Source organism: Poecilia reticulata, chromosome 1 (genome assembly GCF_904066995.2).
Source record: "Poecilia reticulata chromosome 1, P_reticulata-male-v2, whole genome shotgun sequence".
Classification (NCBI taxonomy): domain Eukaryota; kingdom Metazoa; phylum Chordata; class Actinopteri; order Cyprinodontiformes; family Poeciliidae; genus Poecilia; species Poecilia reticulata.
The window spans coordinates 16,523,087-16,542,450 of NC_088830.1; the positions used below are offsets into that span (position 1 = coordinate 16,523,087).

The 19,364-nt window shown below is 40.1% G+C and overlaps 2 protein-coding genes across 7 annotated transcripts in view; both read right to left on the bottom strand.

The window, feature by feature from the left end:
* Positions 1-101: 101 nt before the first annotated feature.
* On the bottom strand, positions 102-7,910 carry LOC103463757 (multidrug and toxin extrusion protein 1-like). 6 transcript variants are annotated; one of them, XM_017309001.2, is made up of 16 exons: positions 7,208-7,909; positions 5,689-5,790; positions 5,528-5,596; positions 5,280-5,428; positions 4,815-4,857; positions 4,595-4,639; positions 4,384-4,463; positions 4,133-4,230; positions 3,776-3,957; positions 3,346-3,454; positions 2,766-2,841; positions 2,194-2,263; positions 1,979-2,111; positions 889-983; positions 741-804; positions 102-646 (listed from the first exon to the last, which is right to left on the bottom strand). In XM_017309001.2, the coding sequence occupies exons 1-16, from the start codon at positions 7,367-7,369 to the stop codon at positions 414-416; spliced, it is 1,710 nt and encodes a 569-aa protein (XP_017164490.1). In that variant the 5' UTR covers positions 7,370-7,909; the 3' UTR covers positions 102-413. The 6 variants fall into 6 exon arrangements, 5 of the variants coding, with proteins under 5 accessions (XP_017164490.1, XP_017164456.1, XP_008405555.1 ...); XM_017308967.2 differs by having other exon boundaries at positions 102-640; positions 4,384-4,481; positions 7,208-7,908; XM_008407333.3 differs by having other exon boundaries at positions 4,384-4,481; positions 7,208-7,907.
* Positions 7,911-8,247: 337 nt separating this feature from the next.
* The window catches only part of frmpd1a (FERM and PDZ domain containing 1a), a 47,887-nt gene continuing 36,770 nt past the window's right edge, over positions 8,248-19,364 (bottom strand). The window contains exons 10-16 of the mRNA XM_008407312.3: positions 19,192-19,311; positions 18,500-18,636; positions 17,108-17,327; positions 16,775-16,957; positions 16,254-16,395; positions 14,161-15,420; positions 8,248-13,588 (exon numbers count right to left, since the gene is read on the bottom strand). Coding sequence (XP_008405534.2) covers positions 10,218-13,588; positions 14,161-15,420; positions 16,254-16,395; positions 16,775-16,957; positions 17,108-17,327; positions 18,500-18,636; positions 19,192-19,311 — 5,433 coding nt within the window. The 3' untranslated portion in view covers positions 8,248-10,217. The remainder of the gene's footprint in view (positions 13,589-14,160; positions 15,421-16,253; positions 16,396-16,774; positions 16,958-17,107; positions 17,328-18,499; positions 18,637-19,191; positions 19,312-19,364) is intronic.

Sequence of the window (19,364 nt, forward strand, 5' to 3'; positions counted from 1 at the left end):
CAGAATATTCTCAGAAGTATATGTAGTGTGCTATGTTATGAAGTATTTATAGTTCTGCTTCTGAACGTTCTAGACATTATAGTGACTCATATAGGGCTGAATACATGTGCACAGAAACCTTTATTGAAAAAACACAAATCGTTTTTCTTTCATCTCTCAAAAAAAGTGCTTCTTTGTATTCGCATAGTCTAGATAACTGAGGTTTGGGATTTGCAGTGTCACACAGTCTGAACTAGTACAACAGGATTTGATTATTTTGCAAGGCACTTCTCTTTTTGTCCCACTTTTACTGTTTTAAAGTCCTCATTCAATCTGTAAGGTTCTGTTGGTGATACAAACAAACAGAACAGAACCAGCTTTCTGTAAGTTGCACCAAGAACCAGATTCACACCATCGTCTGTAGGGAAAAATCATCAAAACAGAGTGACTATCAAATTGCTGCTGATGACTCCAACCACAAGGATGACGATCATGATCAAAAGTGTCAGTCCACGTCGTACGACCAGCTGTTTAACCGGCAGCACGTCCCCCACTGTGGAGGTGGCGAACTCTCTCCGGCCTGGACTCTGGACGACACCCTCTTCCTCGTTGGTACCTCTGCTTGGAGTAAAGCCAACCTGGATCTGGTTCTGACTTGACTCTAAATCTTGAACAAGTTATTAAGCTTTTGAGAATAAAATCAGACATGTCTTTTTTTTATGAATGAATAAATGTGGACAGTGATAACTGTCTGTACCCACCTAATTGTTCCAGATTAAATGTTTCTTTTTCTTCCATGAGCTGAACTCCTGCTCTGACTTGAGCCTGATCAGACAGAGGAAAAAATAATGAAATAGATTAGCCAATAACATGTTTTTCATCAATAAAAAGAGTAATTCAGTTTCCAACCTCCGCTGAAGCCTTTTTCCAATCAAGTTTGCACAAAAACGCAACGAAGAAAAATGCCTGTAGTGAAACAGCAATTGTAAGTCCGGTCCACAGTCCTGGTTGTAGTCGGGGATGAAGTAGATTTCATGGTGCACCGAGTAGATGGAAAGAGACAAGGTGCATGTGAATAAAACAAATTATCGCTGAAAAGTTTATTTAGTTCAGAAGTTTATTAGCAAAACTGAAAATCTACAAGCACTGATAACACTGACTGGTTTATCCTAGTTCGAGGATGAGGGCTCAAGAAAAAAAGAAAACTTAGTTTGTCAGGAAATTAGAAATGGGATAAAGACTGCTACCTTAACAGATGTTCAGCAGTCATTGACCACCTGTACAAGGAGGGTAAGCCACAAGGGGTCATAGCTAAAGAAGCAAGCTGCTCACAGAGTGCCATATTCCATGTAGTAAACTGAGCAAAAAGTAAAAGTTTGGACAAAGAGCAGAAGGGCCCAGAATCTTGTTGCTTGAGGTTCTGTAAAAAGCTTCCACATTCAGTCTGTGCTTTTTAATCAAATCCTAAGTAAATGTGGTTGTTTACCAGGAAATGTTGGAGCACTTCATGCTTTCCTCTACTGACAAACTTTAAGGATATGCTGGTCTCATTTTCCACCAGAACTTGGCACCTGCTCCACACTCAAAAAAACCAAGATGTGATTTAATAACCATGGTATGCTGAGACTGATTGGGAGTCAGAGGAAGATAAGAGTCACCAGAGCCAACAATGCAGGTGAACTGAAAGCTGCAATCAGTCATTTATACAAAAGGAGCCCCAACCAAGTATTATGTGCAAAAGCTGTACAGTTCATGGACATACTGTGAAGTTTTTACTATATAAAAAAATACAAAATAAATAATAATAATTATATATATATATATATATATATATATATATATATATATATATATATATATATATATATATATATATATATATATATATATATATATATATATTCTCCTCTGATTGTTATGAGTAGTTTTAGGTTTTGAATTGAACTTTATTAGATAAACTTTCTTGCGTTAATGACTTTACATTTGTTGTTTATCTCACCAGTAATCCCCATGTTTGCAGCAAACATGAGGGTTGCGCCTATGGGAAACCCTATAAAGTAGAAGCCCACTATATTAAAAATGGCGCCAACCAGTTGTTTTCCAGCTCCTCTGAGAACTCCTGCGGCTACACCCTGCAAGTAACAAATGCACGTCTGATTATAATTTGTGTGCAGAAACCTGCAGTCTCAGATTTTGATTGAAAGTCGTTCTCACCGCAGTCGCATCGCTGACATGCATGAAGCTGAATATAAGCATTACATCTGCAACCCTCTGAATTATGTCCCTAAGAAAAAAACACAGGAATAGACACTTTTAGACTGTGAATCATTCCCAGCAGGAAACATTAAAAAGTACAGGGAGATGATTCACTTTTTAGTCAGGTAACAACATGGTAAATGATTTCAGGTTGTCTTCAGTAGCTGGAACTGACTTTAGATGAAATGCAGTGATTTTGGCTCTGATGGGCTAACATGTTACCACTAATACACCAAACTTAGTTCATAATATTGTATTATTAAGCTACCAACATTAAAAACAATTTAAACTAGTCTTTTTCTTCAATTTTCCCTATTCAGCATACACCAGCTCTGTTACCAGAGCTTTTAAACATAACTGAAGCTCATTAAACAGTTACAGCTTGGTGTCCAAGAGTCTGCATATTAGTTAATTTATGACTGTCTGCTGTCTGAATACAAAGAAATCCTGTTGTGACACATGCTGCAATCAAAGGTCCACAAATTAGCTGGGTTTTAGGAACCAGTTACTGAGTCTGGGGTTTAACTTACTGGTCTGAGGTGAAAATGAATCCAATGATGTTTCTGGTGATGCTGACGCAAACTCCAACAAAGCAAGCAACAATGACTGTGCAAAACACGCAAAGCGGAATGCTAATCAATGTGAACAAAATGAGGTAGTTAATCAGTTTCCACTTAAAAGCTGCAAAAATAAATGACTGCCTGATGATGTATTTTTTCCTTCTTTAAAATGTTTCTTTAACAGTGTATTGCAGAAATATAAATCACAGAACTTTAACATTTCAATAAAAATAAAACTGGGTTGATGAAGTAGATCATAACATTATATGTTATAAAATACTTTCCAATATGACAAAACCAGATTTCTCCAAACATTCCACATTCCAATAGAATCAGAATTCTGCGGAGTCCAATGATTCTAGCTCAGATTTGCTGGGTTTTTACAGAGAACCCGTTGTCAGAGCTTTGGTTTTTAATCTTATGGCTTACGCATATACCAAATATTATAGCAATGCTTAAAGGCAAAGCAATTTTCTCCATACTGCTCCAGTTTTCTGAATTAGACACCTAACATCGTGTATCAGCACATATGCTGTGGAATGGGTCTTACATGCACAGATGATTGGGACTTTACACGACAGCTTGGCCTGTTGTATGTCTCCGGCACCAAGAGCATTCCCGACCCGGACAGCAGCGGCAACAGAAAATCCAAGAGGGCACTGGGAAAAAAATCAACACAAAAGAGCAGAGAATGTTACGTTTAGTTTTTAAGCAGAGATGCTAATGCCTGCAGTTGTGCCAAACGGTCCCCTCACAATAGAAAAAGACTGCTATTCTGCATCCAGGATCTCCAGGACTGTTCTAATGTTGTTGGACATTTAAGAGAACACTGAGATAATTGTATGAATGGAAATGTCCCTGTCAGAAGTCATCCTAAGCCTTAGTCTAGGGATTTAATAAAACACATTTCAGACCATTGATAGGCAGGTGGTGTTTTATGTGCAGCGAGCATCAATGTGTGTGATCTTTAGATAAATTACCATGTAAGCCACAATGCACAGCTGGTACGCAATAGACTGAGCCCCCAGTTCAACCTCACTGATCACACCAGCCAGGAATCCTCCTACTTCAAAAATCCACCATGGCAGGCAGATCATGAACATGCTGGGAATGGCCAGCTTTATGAAGAGACCCCACTCCTGCAGGCAGTCGAGTGACCAACCTGTGAATCCACATATACAAAGGATTTGACCAGTTATGACAATAAACAAGGATAATAAAACAGAAGGAGATTCTTACAAAAGTATAATGTAAGTAATAATAAAAAAGTGCTAGAATACAATCCAGAATGCAAAAAAAATTATAGTGTCTGACTTTGTTCTGAGGCTTGAACTGACCTCCCCATGTGGCTTTGTGAAGACCCCTCCACCAGATGTAAACATGCAGGAGTAAAGCCAGCAGGTACTGAGAGATGGTGTTGGCTGCTGCAGATCCCCTTCAGAGAGAACCCAGAGCAACGACATGAAGGACAAAAACAGGAGAACAAGACAGTGCAAATTATTATTCAGAAATATCTAGTGATAAAGATGTCTGAAACCAAGTCGTAATATTCTTTGTTCATTTGAACTACAATAATATAGAAACTCACGCTACACCCTGCTCCAGATGATAGAGGAAGACATAGTTGATGAGGACATTGAGGACATTCCCAACTGCTCCAGTTACAACCTGAGGCCACATGATTCCCTGACATGTAAAGCACAGAATTATATTTGTTTAATTCTAAACAGGCCTAACTGTGTATATATATATATATGTTTTTACATTCTATGTAAACAGCTTTAGTCTGAGAGACCCACCTGGTTTTGTAAGTACTTCCCTTCCAGCTGGTACATAAAAGCAGCCTGAAGATCATGACAAAAAAAGGAGGAAAACCTCAGCTTTATTGAATCAATCAAGGCGTCTTTGTTAATCTATTTTTACTTTGTAATATTTGTGAGGATCAGAGTAGTTCTGACCAGGAGATGGAATTTTCTACATTTTTTTGGAAAGGTAATTTTAGTGACTCATCAAACTCACTGGAAGAGACGGCATGAAGATCTTCACATACAGCTGGGCCAGACTGCAAAATAAAAACTCACTGTACATAAGAAGGACTATGAACTGAAGACATTTCCAACCCTTTTACTTTTTCACATGTTGTCAATCTACAAACTACAAACTTCAATTCACCCTACTTTGATTTTATGTCATAAAAAATACAGTATGTTATATTGTATATATTTTTTTATATATCAACAGTCATTTTTATTTTCCACTAAATTGAAAAATGCATAATTAAATGTGAAATTCTTTGTCTGTATGAAAAAACCTGGCTAATAAAGCTGACTCTAATAAATGACCAGCATCTGTTTAAATTCCAGATATTCAAAAATCTAAATTGTATGACATGCATTTGTTCTCAGCTCTCTTTACTTCACTGAACTTCCATAACATTTCAAAATGTAAAAGAGATGCACTTGGTAAATTGGACTTGAAGGAGACCTGGCAACCTCTGGACTCTGCTTGACAGCCAGCAGGAGGGGCTCGGTGTTGATGAGGACGGCCCAGCAGGGGAAACAGGCCAGCAGCAGAATCAGAACCCCCCTCTGGAGAATCACACCCACACGCTTCAGGTTACCGCTCCCATAGGTCTGCAAGTAGCAGGCAAAAACAAACAGATTTGATACACCTGATGCAAATCTTTTACTGTTTAGCTGTTTGCTGAATAATCGTAGATGAGGACTATCCACCTGAGATATGAGGGTATCGCAAGATGCAGACAAACCCGTGCCGACAGAAATACCGGTGACGTTCACCACCTGCATGGGAGACAGCAAGAAAGAACTCAAGAATCAACTCAAATCTAAGAGAACAACTTGGGAATGCATCATGTTTGCCGGATTATGTTCACCGCAGCTGCCAGTGATACTGCTGCTAGCTCCGTCTTCCCCAGGTGACCGCAGAACGCCAGGCTGATGATGCTGATCAGAAAGACCATCAGCTGGGAAATGACCTGAAAACACAGCATCGTTTTCAGGAAAAATAAAACAAGCCTTTTGTTTCAAAGGCATTTTAAAACATTATTTTAAAAGGTCCATAAACCCAGAAAGTGTATTTTAGGATATGATTCATAATATTTTATCAAGAATAGCCGTAGATGTAGATAACCGTAGATATTGTGAGCTGAACTCCCTGACCCTCCACCCAGAGGCCTGTCGTAATAAAGCACATGATAAACTAAGACAAACTCAATAATTCATTTTTTCTCTTTTTACTAAACCTGTTCAGTCTGATGCACTGGTCTCATCTAGCCATTTTTAAGGACAATTTTATTTACAGAGACTTCATAATTAATTTTATTTGTTGTTTCTGTTTCTGGGATAATTTATCATACAGCAAAATTTATTATTGTGACAGGCCTACCACAATCTCCGTAAAGCCAAAAGGAACAAATATCTGTGCATGAAGTAAAACTGTCCAATCAGCAGCATGTAAAAGCACTAAGGTGTCCTTCTATGGCCGCATTTTGAACACTGTTTATGAAATATGTGTATTAGAAAGGTATTTATTCATTGAAAAATGTACTTCAATCTGACTTGGCCACACTTGTAGAAAGTGATATTTTCTGAGATTCAATATTTATGTTTTTTTGAGATTGTATGACATTTTATGAGCCAAATATCAAACTCAAATCAAATTTTTTTTTCTCGTATCTGTCATGTGACCGTCTGGTGGTAGCTGTGTTCATAAAGATAAGAATTGGAGGAACCTGTGATTGGTTCAGAGCAATAATATACTTTCTGTTGTAACTCCCACAAACGTGGGACTTTTGTGGAATTTGTAATCTAAGAAGCTATTTTATCTTTTTTGTTGACTGGTCTATGGCTTCCAAAATCAACATCCTTCAGAAGGTAGCATTTAGAAAAAGAATTAATCACCTGTAAAATTCTGGCTAAAAAAGCAAGTTCATTTTTTTAAAATTATAAGTTAAGGAAAAATACAGCTTTACACCACACATATTTGCTTTCTTAAATCTCTGTGACCCCAGCTATGCTCTTTCTCACAGTTTACTTTGTGCACATAAATTAGCATCCATAAACTTATTAAATACTGTATTTTAACAATGGACATTTTTTGTAATTTTTACGTTTTACTTCTTAGGGCTTTTTATATGCTTATGGTAAATTCAACATGGATTAAACATTTTAGTTCTTAAAACGAAATGTACTTTTTTGTTTGAATTAATAGTTCTATTTTAATTGTATTAATAATAATTTTAAAAAAAAACAATACAAAAAAAAAAAAAAGAAATTATTTTTGCAATCTTTCCTGTTTCCGGCCGAATCCATGACAGCTTTACTCTTCCTGTTTCTAACAAATACTCCACTACGCTCCCCTCGGTCCGTGAGACAGAGGTGCCTCCTCCTTACCACAGGTCCTGCCAGTTTTAGGAGCTGCAGCACCTCGTGTCGGACGTCCGCCTGGACTCCTCTCAGTCCGCAGCCTTCAGCGTTGGTCTCAACAAAAGAAGCGTCAGTCGGGCGTCTGCCAGCTCGCTCTTTGACATTTTTGGTATCCTCTGAACTATCCATGACCAGATATCTTGCGCCTTTGTACACTGGACAGGACAGAAACGGTCTCCTCCTGTTTAGTTAAATGCTGCTTGGTGCTACTGAAATTATCCGGGGCTTTTTGATGTAGCGCAGACAGTACTTCTCCTCGCGCTCCAAGAGGATATGATGTTTATGACGACACCGCGGACAACAGTCAGCTTACCCTTTGGTACACTTTTCAGCATAACGCAACTGTGTGCTATAATTTTATATGCAGAATTTTATTTGCTTTCCTTTTAAAAAAAAATCACTTTATGTGGCACCTGTGCAACTGCTCCTTTAAATACGCTGACATCACCAAATCACAAGCTCTAAGGTCAAGGACAGTCCACGTGATATATGAGTCAAATTACGTGCAAAAACTAGAACGTTTGTGGTCCCATTTAATAAACTGGAATACTAATAAAAAATCTGTTTTAGGAACTGTATTACTGAATGAAACGCATTAAGATTAACAGAGACGGGTGTTTGAAAGCCTGTTAATTATTATTAAATGAAATTTAAATTTAAAATATTTTATCAGACCAAAAAAAAAACAAAAAAAACGTTTATTACAGATCTATAAATATTCCCTGGGTGAAATTTCCAGGGTTGTGTTAACATGCTTATTTTTGGGGTGTGATCATTTAGAAGTTGTAAATTCATAAGCCCTGCCTTGTTTTCACATTAATAGAGAAATTATATTGGCTTTTACTTTGTGGATATTAATTTAATAATTGTAATGCAAATCCTCCTTGTCAAAACAAAACACACACGTTGTTGATTTTTAATAATTAAAACTTCAAATAGGATTTAATAAAAACCACAAAACTGTCTTGTGTGCAGACCTCAAGAACATTAAAGAGCTCATTCAAAAATTTAATTTCTTAAAATAATTTTTAATGGTGGAAGTTGAGCATTACAAAGCAAGAAGCAGAGATCACCATTCAGTCATTCACAGATTAAATTCCTGATTAAACAACGTATTCTATATGAGCATGCTTTGTGAGGACGGATGAACTCCTTTAGGCGTCGGACAGCTTCACATTGTGGCCATAATAAAAAGAAAGTTGATTCTTTTTCCGAGGTAAAGTAGAAATGAAGTTCAGTAAAATATATTCTTCTGCAACCAAATGCAACAAAACAGTACATGTCAGTAAGTAAAGCCTTGGTTGTTTTTATAATAAATAGAAACACTGATAAATGGTGTTCCCAGCACTGAGTGGTAGAAGTACTCCTGATTAATATTTCTCCAGTGCACATGCAAGTCTCGTGTAATTCAAGGCGTTCAATTTTAAGAAACATTCCGAGTGAAAATGCTTATCAAGGTTAATAAAGTTTAGGTAATAACTGTGTAGTACAAGGTTTTTGTGCTAGATGTAATTGGAATCTAATGAATTCTGATGACTGGATCTCAAAATAGACTGGACTGATGTGAAGTTTTCAGTGAACTGCCCACAAAACATACGAAAAGCTGAGAAAAGCTCAATCAGTCAGTAATCATCCCTGCAACCTGGGGTTATGCTCAGTTTGGGATATCTGTGGCCAGATTCTGCTGTGACTGGATTCTTGCTCGTTGCTGTCAACCGCAGTAAGAAAGCACTTGGTGTAAAGGACGGGTAGGTAAGTACGAATAGGTGTTTCTGACTGTGTGCCGAGCTCAAACACAGTTGTGCAGGTTTTCATTGTCTTGAAAACGAGGTATGCAACTCATGACTCTTAAAATCCACACAACTATAAACAAAAATAAATAAATATATATTATTAACAATATTTGGAGAAACGTGTTTGGAAGTTAGTGTTTGTAACCAAGAAAAATAAACGTCCATCCATATGCATAGGAAGGTTCAGTCTTAACTACAGGTGCAAAAAGAGGAAGTGGGAAAAACAAAGATAAAAGCTGTTCATTGTATTTAACTTTTCATAAATAATACCAAAGGTTCGTGCAAATTCGCACCTAACTGAATGCAGCTCATTCAAACTGATCGTATAATGCACATACGCCGGCATTCCTCTGCTATGTATAAAAAACAGCAAACAACTTCCGGTTTGATTCCTCGAATCACACAACTTTAGGTTTTGTAAACAGTAACATTCAAAAAAGATCCTCCCAGATGGACGGGGTTATGTAAATATACAGCACAGTACAGCACCTTGCAAAAGTATTTGCTCCTCTTTAACTTTTTTCCACACTTCCTTTAACTCCAAACTTAAAATGTAATTTTTGAAGACTTTAAGTGACACACCACCACAAAGTAAAGCTGTGCATGCTCTTTTGTGTTGGTCTATCACAGAAAATCTAAAGGGGGAAAAAAAGTTTGCAATTGGGTGTGGCAAAAATATATAAAAAATACTTTTGCAAGGCACTGCATGCAGGAATAAGTAAACCACATTTCTCAGAGGATCATCAAGTTATATTAATGTAGAAAGCTGAGTAAACTAAAGGCCTGCGAATGACTAAATCAAAACCATTTACAGTGTGTGATGGGACTTGCACACATTGTTTCTCCTGCTAACAAAGCAGTCTGTAAACATTTCTTCTTCCACTGACATTCTACGCCTCCTCAGACACACAGCAGCAACCCTTTCAATAAATAAGTAAATAAATAATACACTTGCTAGATAAAGAATACATTCAAGTACATCAGTTCCTAAATATTAAAATCCACCGTTTGTGGACAGCAAAACTTGTGCAGCATAAAGAAAGTCATCACATGCACCTCTACACATGATCACTGTTAACTGCATCAAACTTGGCTCTGTCATGTGGATTGTTGAGTGTTCCAGCTGATAAAAGTCTAGAGCAGCTCTTGGGCTGGACAATGACACCAAATCTGAGGTTGATCTCTCACAGTGCAGTGAGGGTACGAAACAGCTGGGTGAGGCAGAAGACGGAGGCGGTAAGTGCTGTGCACTGTTTGGCCAGCAGCTTGGTGCTCAGGTCTTGACAACTACGTTTGCTGCTTGCCCGCTCCGCCGCCAAGCAGAAGTCCCTGAATGAGCGAGCAACATCTGCCAGGCCTGCGACTGCCTCTGCGTTTCTTCGATCGCACCTTTCGCAACCAGAGAACCAGAGGCAGACGGTGGCCAGCTCCACCAAGGTTCGGAAACTGTCAGCTAAAAATCTTAGCATTTCCTCCGGGCTCTGCCCAGTCCCCGTTACCTTCTGGCAACTAGACATGAGCCGCCGTGCTTCTAACTGGAGAACCCGTTTGTTCTCTGTGAAGTGCGCCGGGCACGTGTCCCTTGCATGACGACCTCCGAGCCCTGCTGCAGAACGATCAGAGCCACCGCTGCCTTCCAAAATTGACAGAAGCTTATCAACATCTCTGCGAAGAACTTGGAAGCCTTTAGGAGGTTCTGGGTAGTGCTGCTGACCCAGATGGGTGAGAGTGTCCTTGTGGGTTTCAGACAAGTAGGATTCCGAGGTGTCTGAGTGGGGTGAGAGAAGAGGGCTGAGCTCCGAGGTGGAGGAGGAGGAGAAAAGGATGGTTTGAGGAAATGATGGGGAGAGGGTGGAGGAGGCAGAGATAAAGGAGGGAACAGGAGGAGATGTAATCAGATGAAGACCTGCTCTGGAAGTTTGAGAAATGCCAGTGTTCTGAGAGCGGCAGGAGAACTCATAGACTGTAAGCTCATCATCAAAGCTGTCTTCCCCACTGAAGCAGTTTGTATATGATGCTGGACAGCCACAGGCATCCAGGGGCACCTGGACCCCCTCTGCTAGTGACTCACACCCAGATGCAAGTATAGAACTGCAACCAAACTCCGATTTCAGGGGCGTAGTGGCAACCAGGTCTGCTGGAGTACTCATCTGGGACAAATCCTCACAGATGGTGAACACTCTGCAACCAGCAGAAGATACTTTTGACGGGTCTGAAGTCTGTTCCAAGGGACTACACAGACCCATCAAAGGTCTGTCACTGCTTGTCCTTGCTTTTTGAGATTGACCATGAAAAGCAAGTTGTGGTCCATTCAGATTCTGAGTGGTCACCACTATTGGAGACTGACTGCTGCCTTTGTAACCTGGGATGTCTTCCTGTAGACTGTTTACTTTTATGTTTAGTTCTGGGGCATCTGTTACAGGTCCAGGAGTGTTGGTGTTAAGCCCAGAAGTATTTCTTTGGAATAGGCTTGTTATAGATGCAGGAGGCTCTGTTATGGGTCCTGGTGTGTTGCCATTAGATCTGGAACAAAGAGTTTGATTATGCTGTTTGGGCTCAGTCTGTACAGGCAGCTGACAACTAACTTCCTTTTTCTCAGACGCCAAAGGAGATCTCTTTGCTGTTGTTGTCTCTACAAAAAACTCCCCATCCAATTCAGATCCAGTCAGCGTTGCATCGGAATCATCTGATTCGGCTGAGTCGGGTGCTGTGCATGTCTCTAAGTCAAGGGTTTGTGTGATACCGGGAACGTTGTCGGTGGCACATGCAATGTCGCTACTATCTTCCCCAGCAGGACTCGGCGCAGAACTCCCAACCCCTGCTTGAGTTAGACTTTCTTGGGAGCGTGATAGATAAAGGGGCAAGTTTTGAATCTTCCCCCTTAGGGTTGAGGCAGATAAGCGGCCCATGATGCTCGGTGAACAAGTCTGTAAGATAAAACGAGATGGGGGCGGAAGCTCTTTGGAGAGATCATTCAGTGTGGCAGCTTTTGCCATCACGATGCCAGGACTTCCTAAACTCTCTGCAGGTCCACTACTCATCAAAGTGGAGTCATTTTTTGGTTTTGGTGTAACTGTGTTTTTCAGTGCAGTTCCTGAGTTAAGAGAGGAAATTATGCTTGTTGCAGCTCCCAGTTTTGCCCTAATTGACTTTATAGCGAGAATGTGGTCAGCATTGACAGAATGGTCCCTATTTTGGACTTCAAGGTTTAAAAGAAGCTGAGCGCGGATGTGTGTTTCATCTTTAGTTCCCTGGGTTAAATAATCACCAAGGCAGCTGTTTGCACTTACAGTCCTGTCTTTCTGTTTCTTACCCGAAGTGTAGCTTAGAGAATTACTAGCATCTGCATCATCTTCATCGTCAAAAACGTTGTCTGAATTAGAGCTTTCTGTAGATTCATGAATGAGTTCTTCATCATTAGCACTTATTAAAGCCTGTTTTAATAATTGAGCAGAGCCACTGTGGTTATTACTCTGTTCTTTGGGAGCTACAGCAGTATTATTGATTGATGTTGGTATGTTTTTGGAGGTTTCTGCCTCTTTTATCAAAGGCTCTGTTTCTGGTTTAAGTGCAGGAGGTGTTTGAGGGAGAAGCGGTGATGGTGGAGGAGGAGGTGGTGAAATCAGTGAAAGGAAATTCTTCTCAACATGTTGGTTCATATGTGCAGTGACCAACCTTTCATTCACTTCTGTGAAACTATTAGGTATTATGATTGCACTCTGTGGTATTTCAGCTCCCACAAGGGGTCTCTTTAAACTCGATGACAAGTCAAACACGTTCTCTGTCTTTTCTTCTTTTCCGTGCTCCTCAATTGTATCAGGCAAAAATGTATGACTAGTAAGTGGTCCGTTTCCTGTCAAACCTACTGGATTTTCCTTCTCTGCTTCTTCTTTTTTCTCACCAATCTCTTCCTGATCTTCCCCTTCCTCCTTTCCGTCACCTCTCCGATCTGCGCTCTCTTTTCCGTCTGGATCGACCCGGCAACGGACGACGGTGATGGTAGGAGGAACCACCTTCACCAGATCTGTGACTGATTTGGATTCCATTGCATCTGGTTCCATCTCCATTTCCTGCTTCCTGGTCCTGGAGGGGGGGTTTAGATTCCTGTTCTTTTCAGAAGCAGACAGAAAGCCTGGGTCATGCGAGCAAAGCTTTGACAGGATGGGTTTGGACTCGAGCTGAGCCGGCTCTCCTTCAGAATGAGCGAGAGAGGAAATGGTAGGGCTGGGATTTTGGGTTAGCCCTGAGGGTTCTGGATCTAAAGTCAGTATTGGGTTACCATTTGGGCCTGTCAAAATGTTTTTAAGAAACCTGTAAGGGTTTAAATTGGACTCCGATTCAATATCAGTTTCTGGATACGTAACTCTGGAGGTGTAATCAGTTTCCATGAAAGAGCGTCGCTTTCTGGATTTCTTCCGGAGGAGAAATGTTGACTCTTTGCTTTCTCTTTCCTCTTGGTCTTCCTGTTTGTCCATTTCTGTGTCCATTACAGATACTCTGATGTCACTCAGGCTGAGAATGCTCAGGGTGTCCAGATTCATTTCTGTTCGACTGCCTGCAAGAAACCAAAAAATACAAATTGGTAATAAAAAAAACATTACTTGCATGTTTTGAAAACATAGTCTTGTACTTCCTGTGTAAAAGCAACACATGATATTTACGCGAATTTCTCTTTGCTTAAGCTGTTCACAAAGCTGAGTTAATCAAGTTTAATTTACAATTATCATGTCTTCCCATAAGAAAACCTTTATGCAAGTGCAGGTCAGTAACATTATCTTTTCCAAAGCTTCATCTGTCTGCCAATATTTTTAAATCTGCTGTGGTATAAGAAGCTGGGAGGCACCACTTGAGAGAGAAACATTGAGAAAATGAATTTATATCCCAATGGAAATCTCAACAAATTAAAAATTTAAGTTCATGTCACTCGTTTCTTGAAACTCATCCTCGCTCACCATTGAAGGTGTTTTTTTTTTAGCAACTAGTCTTCATTTGTGATAAAATATGTGCAAGAAAAACTTGAGTGATTCATTACTCAAACCATTTGTGTACTAAATTCTACAGCCACCAGATGGCAGCAAAGACACTGGAAGAATGTTGTAAACAGCGTTTTGGCCAAAGATAAATCACCTCTTCGGACGGCACCTGACGTGGGATCTTCAGGTGAGGTGAAGCGATCTCTTGCATCAAAGAACTCCTCATCTGAGCTGCTGTCCCCGAAACCAGGGGGCGGCTGGAGGATGGGAATTGGCTCAGATCCATCAGCCTTCACTTCGTCCTTATGGATGTTAGGATGCTGAGGGCCTGGAAGGCTGCGAGCGCTGTCAGGGGTGATGTTGGAGCATAGGTTGTAGTAGCAGCGAGCATCGCTTTGGTCAAAGTTAAAAACAAAGTCTTTGTGGGAAGACGGGGACGACGGAGAAGCGGAGAGAGGATGCTCTCCAGCACTTCCACCTTCATCTGCATTTCTCAGTGTCACACTTATATTGCTCTGTAACTTCCCCTTCCGCCTCAGCTCGTCATCTTCGACATCATCGTCCTCGCTGGCCTCAGGAGGGCTCGGCAGGAGATCTGCGAGACGGGAGAGCTCAGCGAAACACAGCGAGCTGTCTGCTGAGCAGAGTTCACCTGAACGTTTTTGATCTTTGGGGCTCTGAGACGGGGTGGACCTAAGTTTGGGATCAGCTCCGTCACCCGATCTCCTGCAGCCTCCTCTTTCTCCCGATTCTCCTGCACAGCTAACAACTGTGAGATGGATGAGGGGATGAGCGTGAGGTGGTGGAGGAGCGAGGAGGTGAGGCTGAACATGTCCGTCAGAGTGGAGGTGAAGCTGAAAAGGGGAGTGGACGCAGACGTGAGGTTGTGAGAGAGCTTGAGTCTGGACAGAAGAGGAGGCGCATGAAATTAAATCGTCTTCCTCCAGAGCATCGAGAGAGTCACTGGAGGGACTGGTGAGGACACGAGAGTCAGTGTGACATGAGTCTGATGCTTCTGATGCAGACGGCTGCTCTTCCTCTCCAGCTCCAGGGCTTACGTTATGAGCCCCTGAATCGTTGCCCATTATTTGAATCTGTATTTTTGCACCAGGCCTCTTTTTCTTCGATGCGTCATCATTCTTTTCCTCTTTACCGTTTCCTAATGAAGCTGACTCTCTTGGAGTATCAAGATATTTTTCTTGTTTTGGTTTTTTATTCCCCACAGGTGCATCTCCCTTCCCTTTGCAGTCTTTGCTTCTCATCCGGTCCCTGTCCTTCCTCTTTCTTCCTTCAGAGTCTGACAGGGATCTAACGCGAGGGCGGGGTTTGTCATCTTGAGACGCCACGCTGTACAATGACTCCATATTCAAGTCTGAAGAGTCCTCTGAGTCACTTGCACATCTTGACACATAACCTGTAAACCCATATTAAAGCAGTAGTCAGTCACAACGTGACACAAGTTTTGTTTTTGACATTCGACAACAGCAGAATTTACTGCCTGGCTCAAACACTCTTACACTTTAGCTTTTTCACAGTACAACCACCACTTTTATTGTATTTTATTGCAATTTTATGTGTTCAACCAACAAAAGAACAGTGAATATTGTGAGGTGGGGATAAAAAATACACTATTTTCATTTTCTACACAACTACAATTTTGAAAAGTTTATCACTTTTATTATTAGACACCTCAATAACTACCAAATCAAAATCTCCAGCAGAAGTCATACAATGAGTGTACACAGTAACTATTTATAATTTAATCGCAGTATAAACATACTGATTCTGTTCCTCGTTTCCCACGTCAGAAACACAAACTTCTCTGTTGAATTAGCACATTAAAACACGGTAAACAGACTCAAGTCTGTGAAAAAATGTGAAATAGTTCATGCAGTACGAATATTTCCATATGCCTGCATTTATTTTCTACAACATACAAGATAAAACTGGAAGACAAACAGCTTACATGTCTAAATCATAAACAGTTCATTAATTGGATGACTTCTGTTTTGTGGGCAATTTTGATTTTAACAGAGGTGATAAATACAAACGTAGCACCAACTTTTCAGGTTTGTAGTTTTTTGCTTTTATAATCAGCAGCAGTACTTTCCTAAGTCGTCAGAGGAAATTTAAATGTCAGATTGCCTAACTTGAAAAAACATGAACTTTAAATGTGGATCTTGGGGAAAAGACAGAAGGGTTAAGAAATTAAATAAATCTTGTTCAAATGTTTTTTTGCTCATGTACCTTCTTCAGCAGAAACTCTGTGTTTCTTGTCGTCTATCCAGGGGAAAACGTTGAGGTTCGGGTCAATAAACACACGACAGTAGCCTGCTATGAGGCAAGACATATCCTTTGCTGCACCAGCCTCCAACAGTAATGTGATGGGCTATGAGAAAGGAAATCAAAACATGGGTTAGATTAAAAAAAGCTGACATTATGAATCTTCTCCTTATAAACTTATATTGTAAGTTTGAGCTACTGATGCTACTGTCACTACTTTCTTTGTGGGAAGCCATTATTTAATGCATTAAATAGAATGCATTAAATTGAATACATTTAATTAAATCTATCTGCTGTCCTGTACGTAATGTCACCAGTCTTAGTGTTTACGGTGTCTCTTGTCTTTTGTTTCTTCCGAGCTTTTTTTCTGTCTCAATTACAAAGGCAGAAAAAGCTACAAGCCTGAAGACAACAGAATAAAAATGTAACCTGAGTCCTTCAAGCATGCACATCCTGAACAAGAGGTAAGTCCTCCAGGGACTTACCTTGATGTCCTGCAGGTATATCTTGACGAGGCTGACTTTGTCTGATTCAGGTAGCAGCTCGACGCGAGTGATGCTGTTGAACTCTGTAAGGGTCGTCATGATGCTCAGCTTGTGGTTGACCACCTGACTCACCCCGTAGCGAGCGCCAACCAGCAGGCTCACCATCGACTCCCTGTCCTGAAGCTGGAAACCCGATAGAGATCAGAAAGAGAAAAGAAAACAGCATAGCTAAGGACATTTTATTTAAAAAAATAAAAAATACAAAGGAATTTTAAAAATCTTGCTGCTCTATGTCAGCTTTCTTCTATTTTTTTTTAGATGGAAAAAGCCTACCATCAAGGTGGCACCAAAGGACTTTCCCCCGAAGGACTTGAGATCACTCAGCTCCTCTAGATAGTTGATCCGTGCTTGATCTACTGACAGGCTCTTTTGCTTGGGATCATGCTGGGACTGGGTTTTCTTCATGTGAAAGCCAATTGCCTTCCTCAGATCTTTCTCTCGCATGTTCCTCAGTAACGTGGACGACACAAAATTTTCTATGCCCCAAGTCTTCCTGGAGCAAACACAGAAAAAAACAACTTCACATCTGCTTTCATTAGGAAGTAACTGTACGGTGCAAACATCCAGTATCTCCATCAATGACATGAATAGATTTTCAAAAAGTGTTATTGTCCCCTAGAACAGAATCTGTAATGTTTTCCCGAATAAAATCCAGTATAACTAAAGGCTAACTCAATTAATATATTTGGGAAAATTAATTAACAGACAATCAGTTATGCATCCAAAGTAATTTTTAAACAAGGTTGCAACACACTCTTTTTGCAGTTTGCCACAATCCAACCAGGTGGAAGAACAAACACGTGGAAGAAAGCAATCTTTCAGCAGAAACTCTGTGTTTCTGATGAGACCAAAACTGAACTTTCTGATCTGAATGGAGAAAAAAAACGATGCTCTGCATTACCATGAATACACTTTGTGGAGGCAGCATCATGCTATGTGGAAGCTTTTATTAAAGAGAGCTAGAAAGCCACACTTTGTGTTGGTTTATCACAATAAAAATATTTAAGTTTGTGGCTGTAAAAATGATGAAAGGATATGAATTCATGTACTGGGTACTGGATTACAGCTTTCAGCTTAAATTGAAAATAAACTCAAATCAAACTGTAATCAAGAGTGTAATCGGTACTGCAGATATAAAACAAGACCTGAGATTGTTTGCAAGACCAAAATATGATCCTGATTCTCTGTCAGGAACTGACACCTCTACATTCAAACTCGTCTGAGTTTGGATTATTCTTCCACATTTGCCATATAATGAAACAAAACACCAAAACACTGTCAGAGCACAGAGCACCTCATGTCTGCGTTCCTCACCTTTTATGCTTACACTTTTCAATCGATTTCATTCTTGATGCCGATGTCAGAACATCCTCCTGTGCTAAAACCTGAATGACGGTTCTGAGCAGATAAAAGCATCTTCTAAATGAGTAAATGTATTCTGAGATACCCTTAAGTAGCAGTGAGATTAACTTTTATTGGGGATCATTGATTTTATTCTGCAAGGCATCTTCGTGTCTTACAAACATAAATACACAAAACTGTGGAAGCTTGTTTGCATAACTACTGAAGAGGAAATATCCTAAGCAGCTTAATGTTGCGTCATATTTATCATGAAATGTGTTTCTGATTCTTTGTTGCAGTTTAATAAATCACACAGAGGCTTACGTGATCATCTTCAGGTTGGCTTTGGAGGACAGTCCGCAGCTCACCAGCCTCTCCTGAATGTGCAGCGCAGCAAGTCTTAAGGCGGTATTACACCGCATTTCAACGGCGTAGCGTTCCTGCAGCACATCGTTCACCCCCTTAGAAATGGAACGACACAAATGATGAAAATTTGATTTGGCAAATTAATTTGGACTTTTTTAAAGCAATGTTACTAATGTATGTTTTTGCATCAGCTTTTAAATTGTATGCATCTTGTCATACAAACAGTACAGGGTAGGTGGTATTTTTTCTGAAGAAGCTGAGCTTTTATTCCACACCAGATGGAAATTTGTCAACTAAGTTAATCATAGCACCTCAGAAAATATCACACCTGCTCACTAATTCAATAAGTCCTTCAGCAATCTTTCTGTAGAAAGAAGGAGTCATTATTTTACTAATCTCATGGGCATAATTTGCAGAATTTATGTTTGCATGTAAAATGAGTTCCGTGATTTCATCAGAATTAACATATTAGCTTAGTTATGTTTGGTTTTGTTTTACTATACATATTACATTTCATTACATAGCTATATGAATAGTAATCACTTCCAAAAAATGCAGACTTTAGCAAAAAAAAAGAAAAACACACACACACACGCACGCACCCACACGCACACATCTCCAGGTAACATTTATTTCCCTCTGAGCTGTACCTGAAGGTAAAGATACTCAAAGGCAGTGGGATCCTCCTGCAGCAGCGTCTTGAAATCTTTGGGCATGAAACAAACACGGAACAAACACCTGTAGTTATGGACCTCCTTCTTCTGGACCACCTGAGGACAGGCACACATACATCATATCAGACATACAAGCAGATGAAAGCTTA

Bases quoted from the DNA above. Each gene is read 5' to 3' on its own strand.
- LOC103463757 (XM_008407333.3), bottom strand. From the start codon at position 7,369: ATGGATAGTTCAGAGGATACCAAAAATGTCAAAGAGCGAGCTGGCAGA. The intron at 4,482-4,594 runs GTGGGTCTCTCA...TTTACATGTCAG, and splicing joins GGAAGTACTTACAAAACCAG to GGAATCATGTGGCCTCAGGT. The intron at 984-1,978 runs GTGAGATAAACA...GACTACAACCAG, and splicing joins TGCAAACATGGGGATTACTG to GACTGTGGACCGGACTTACA.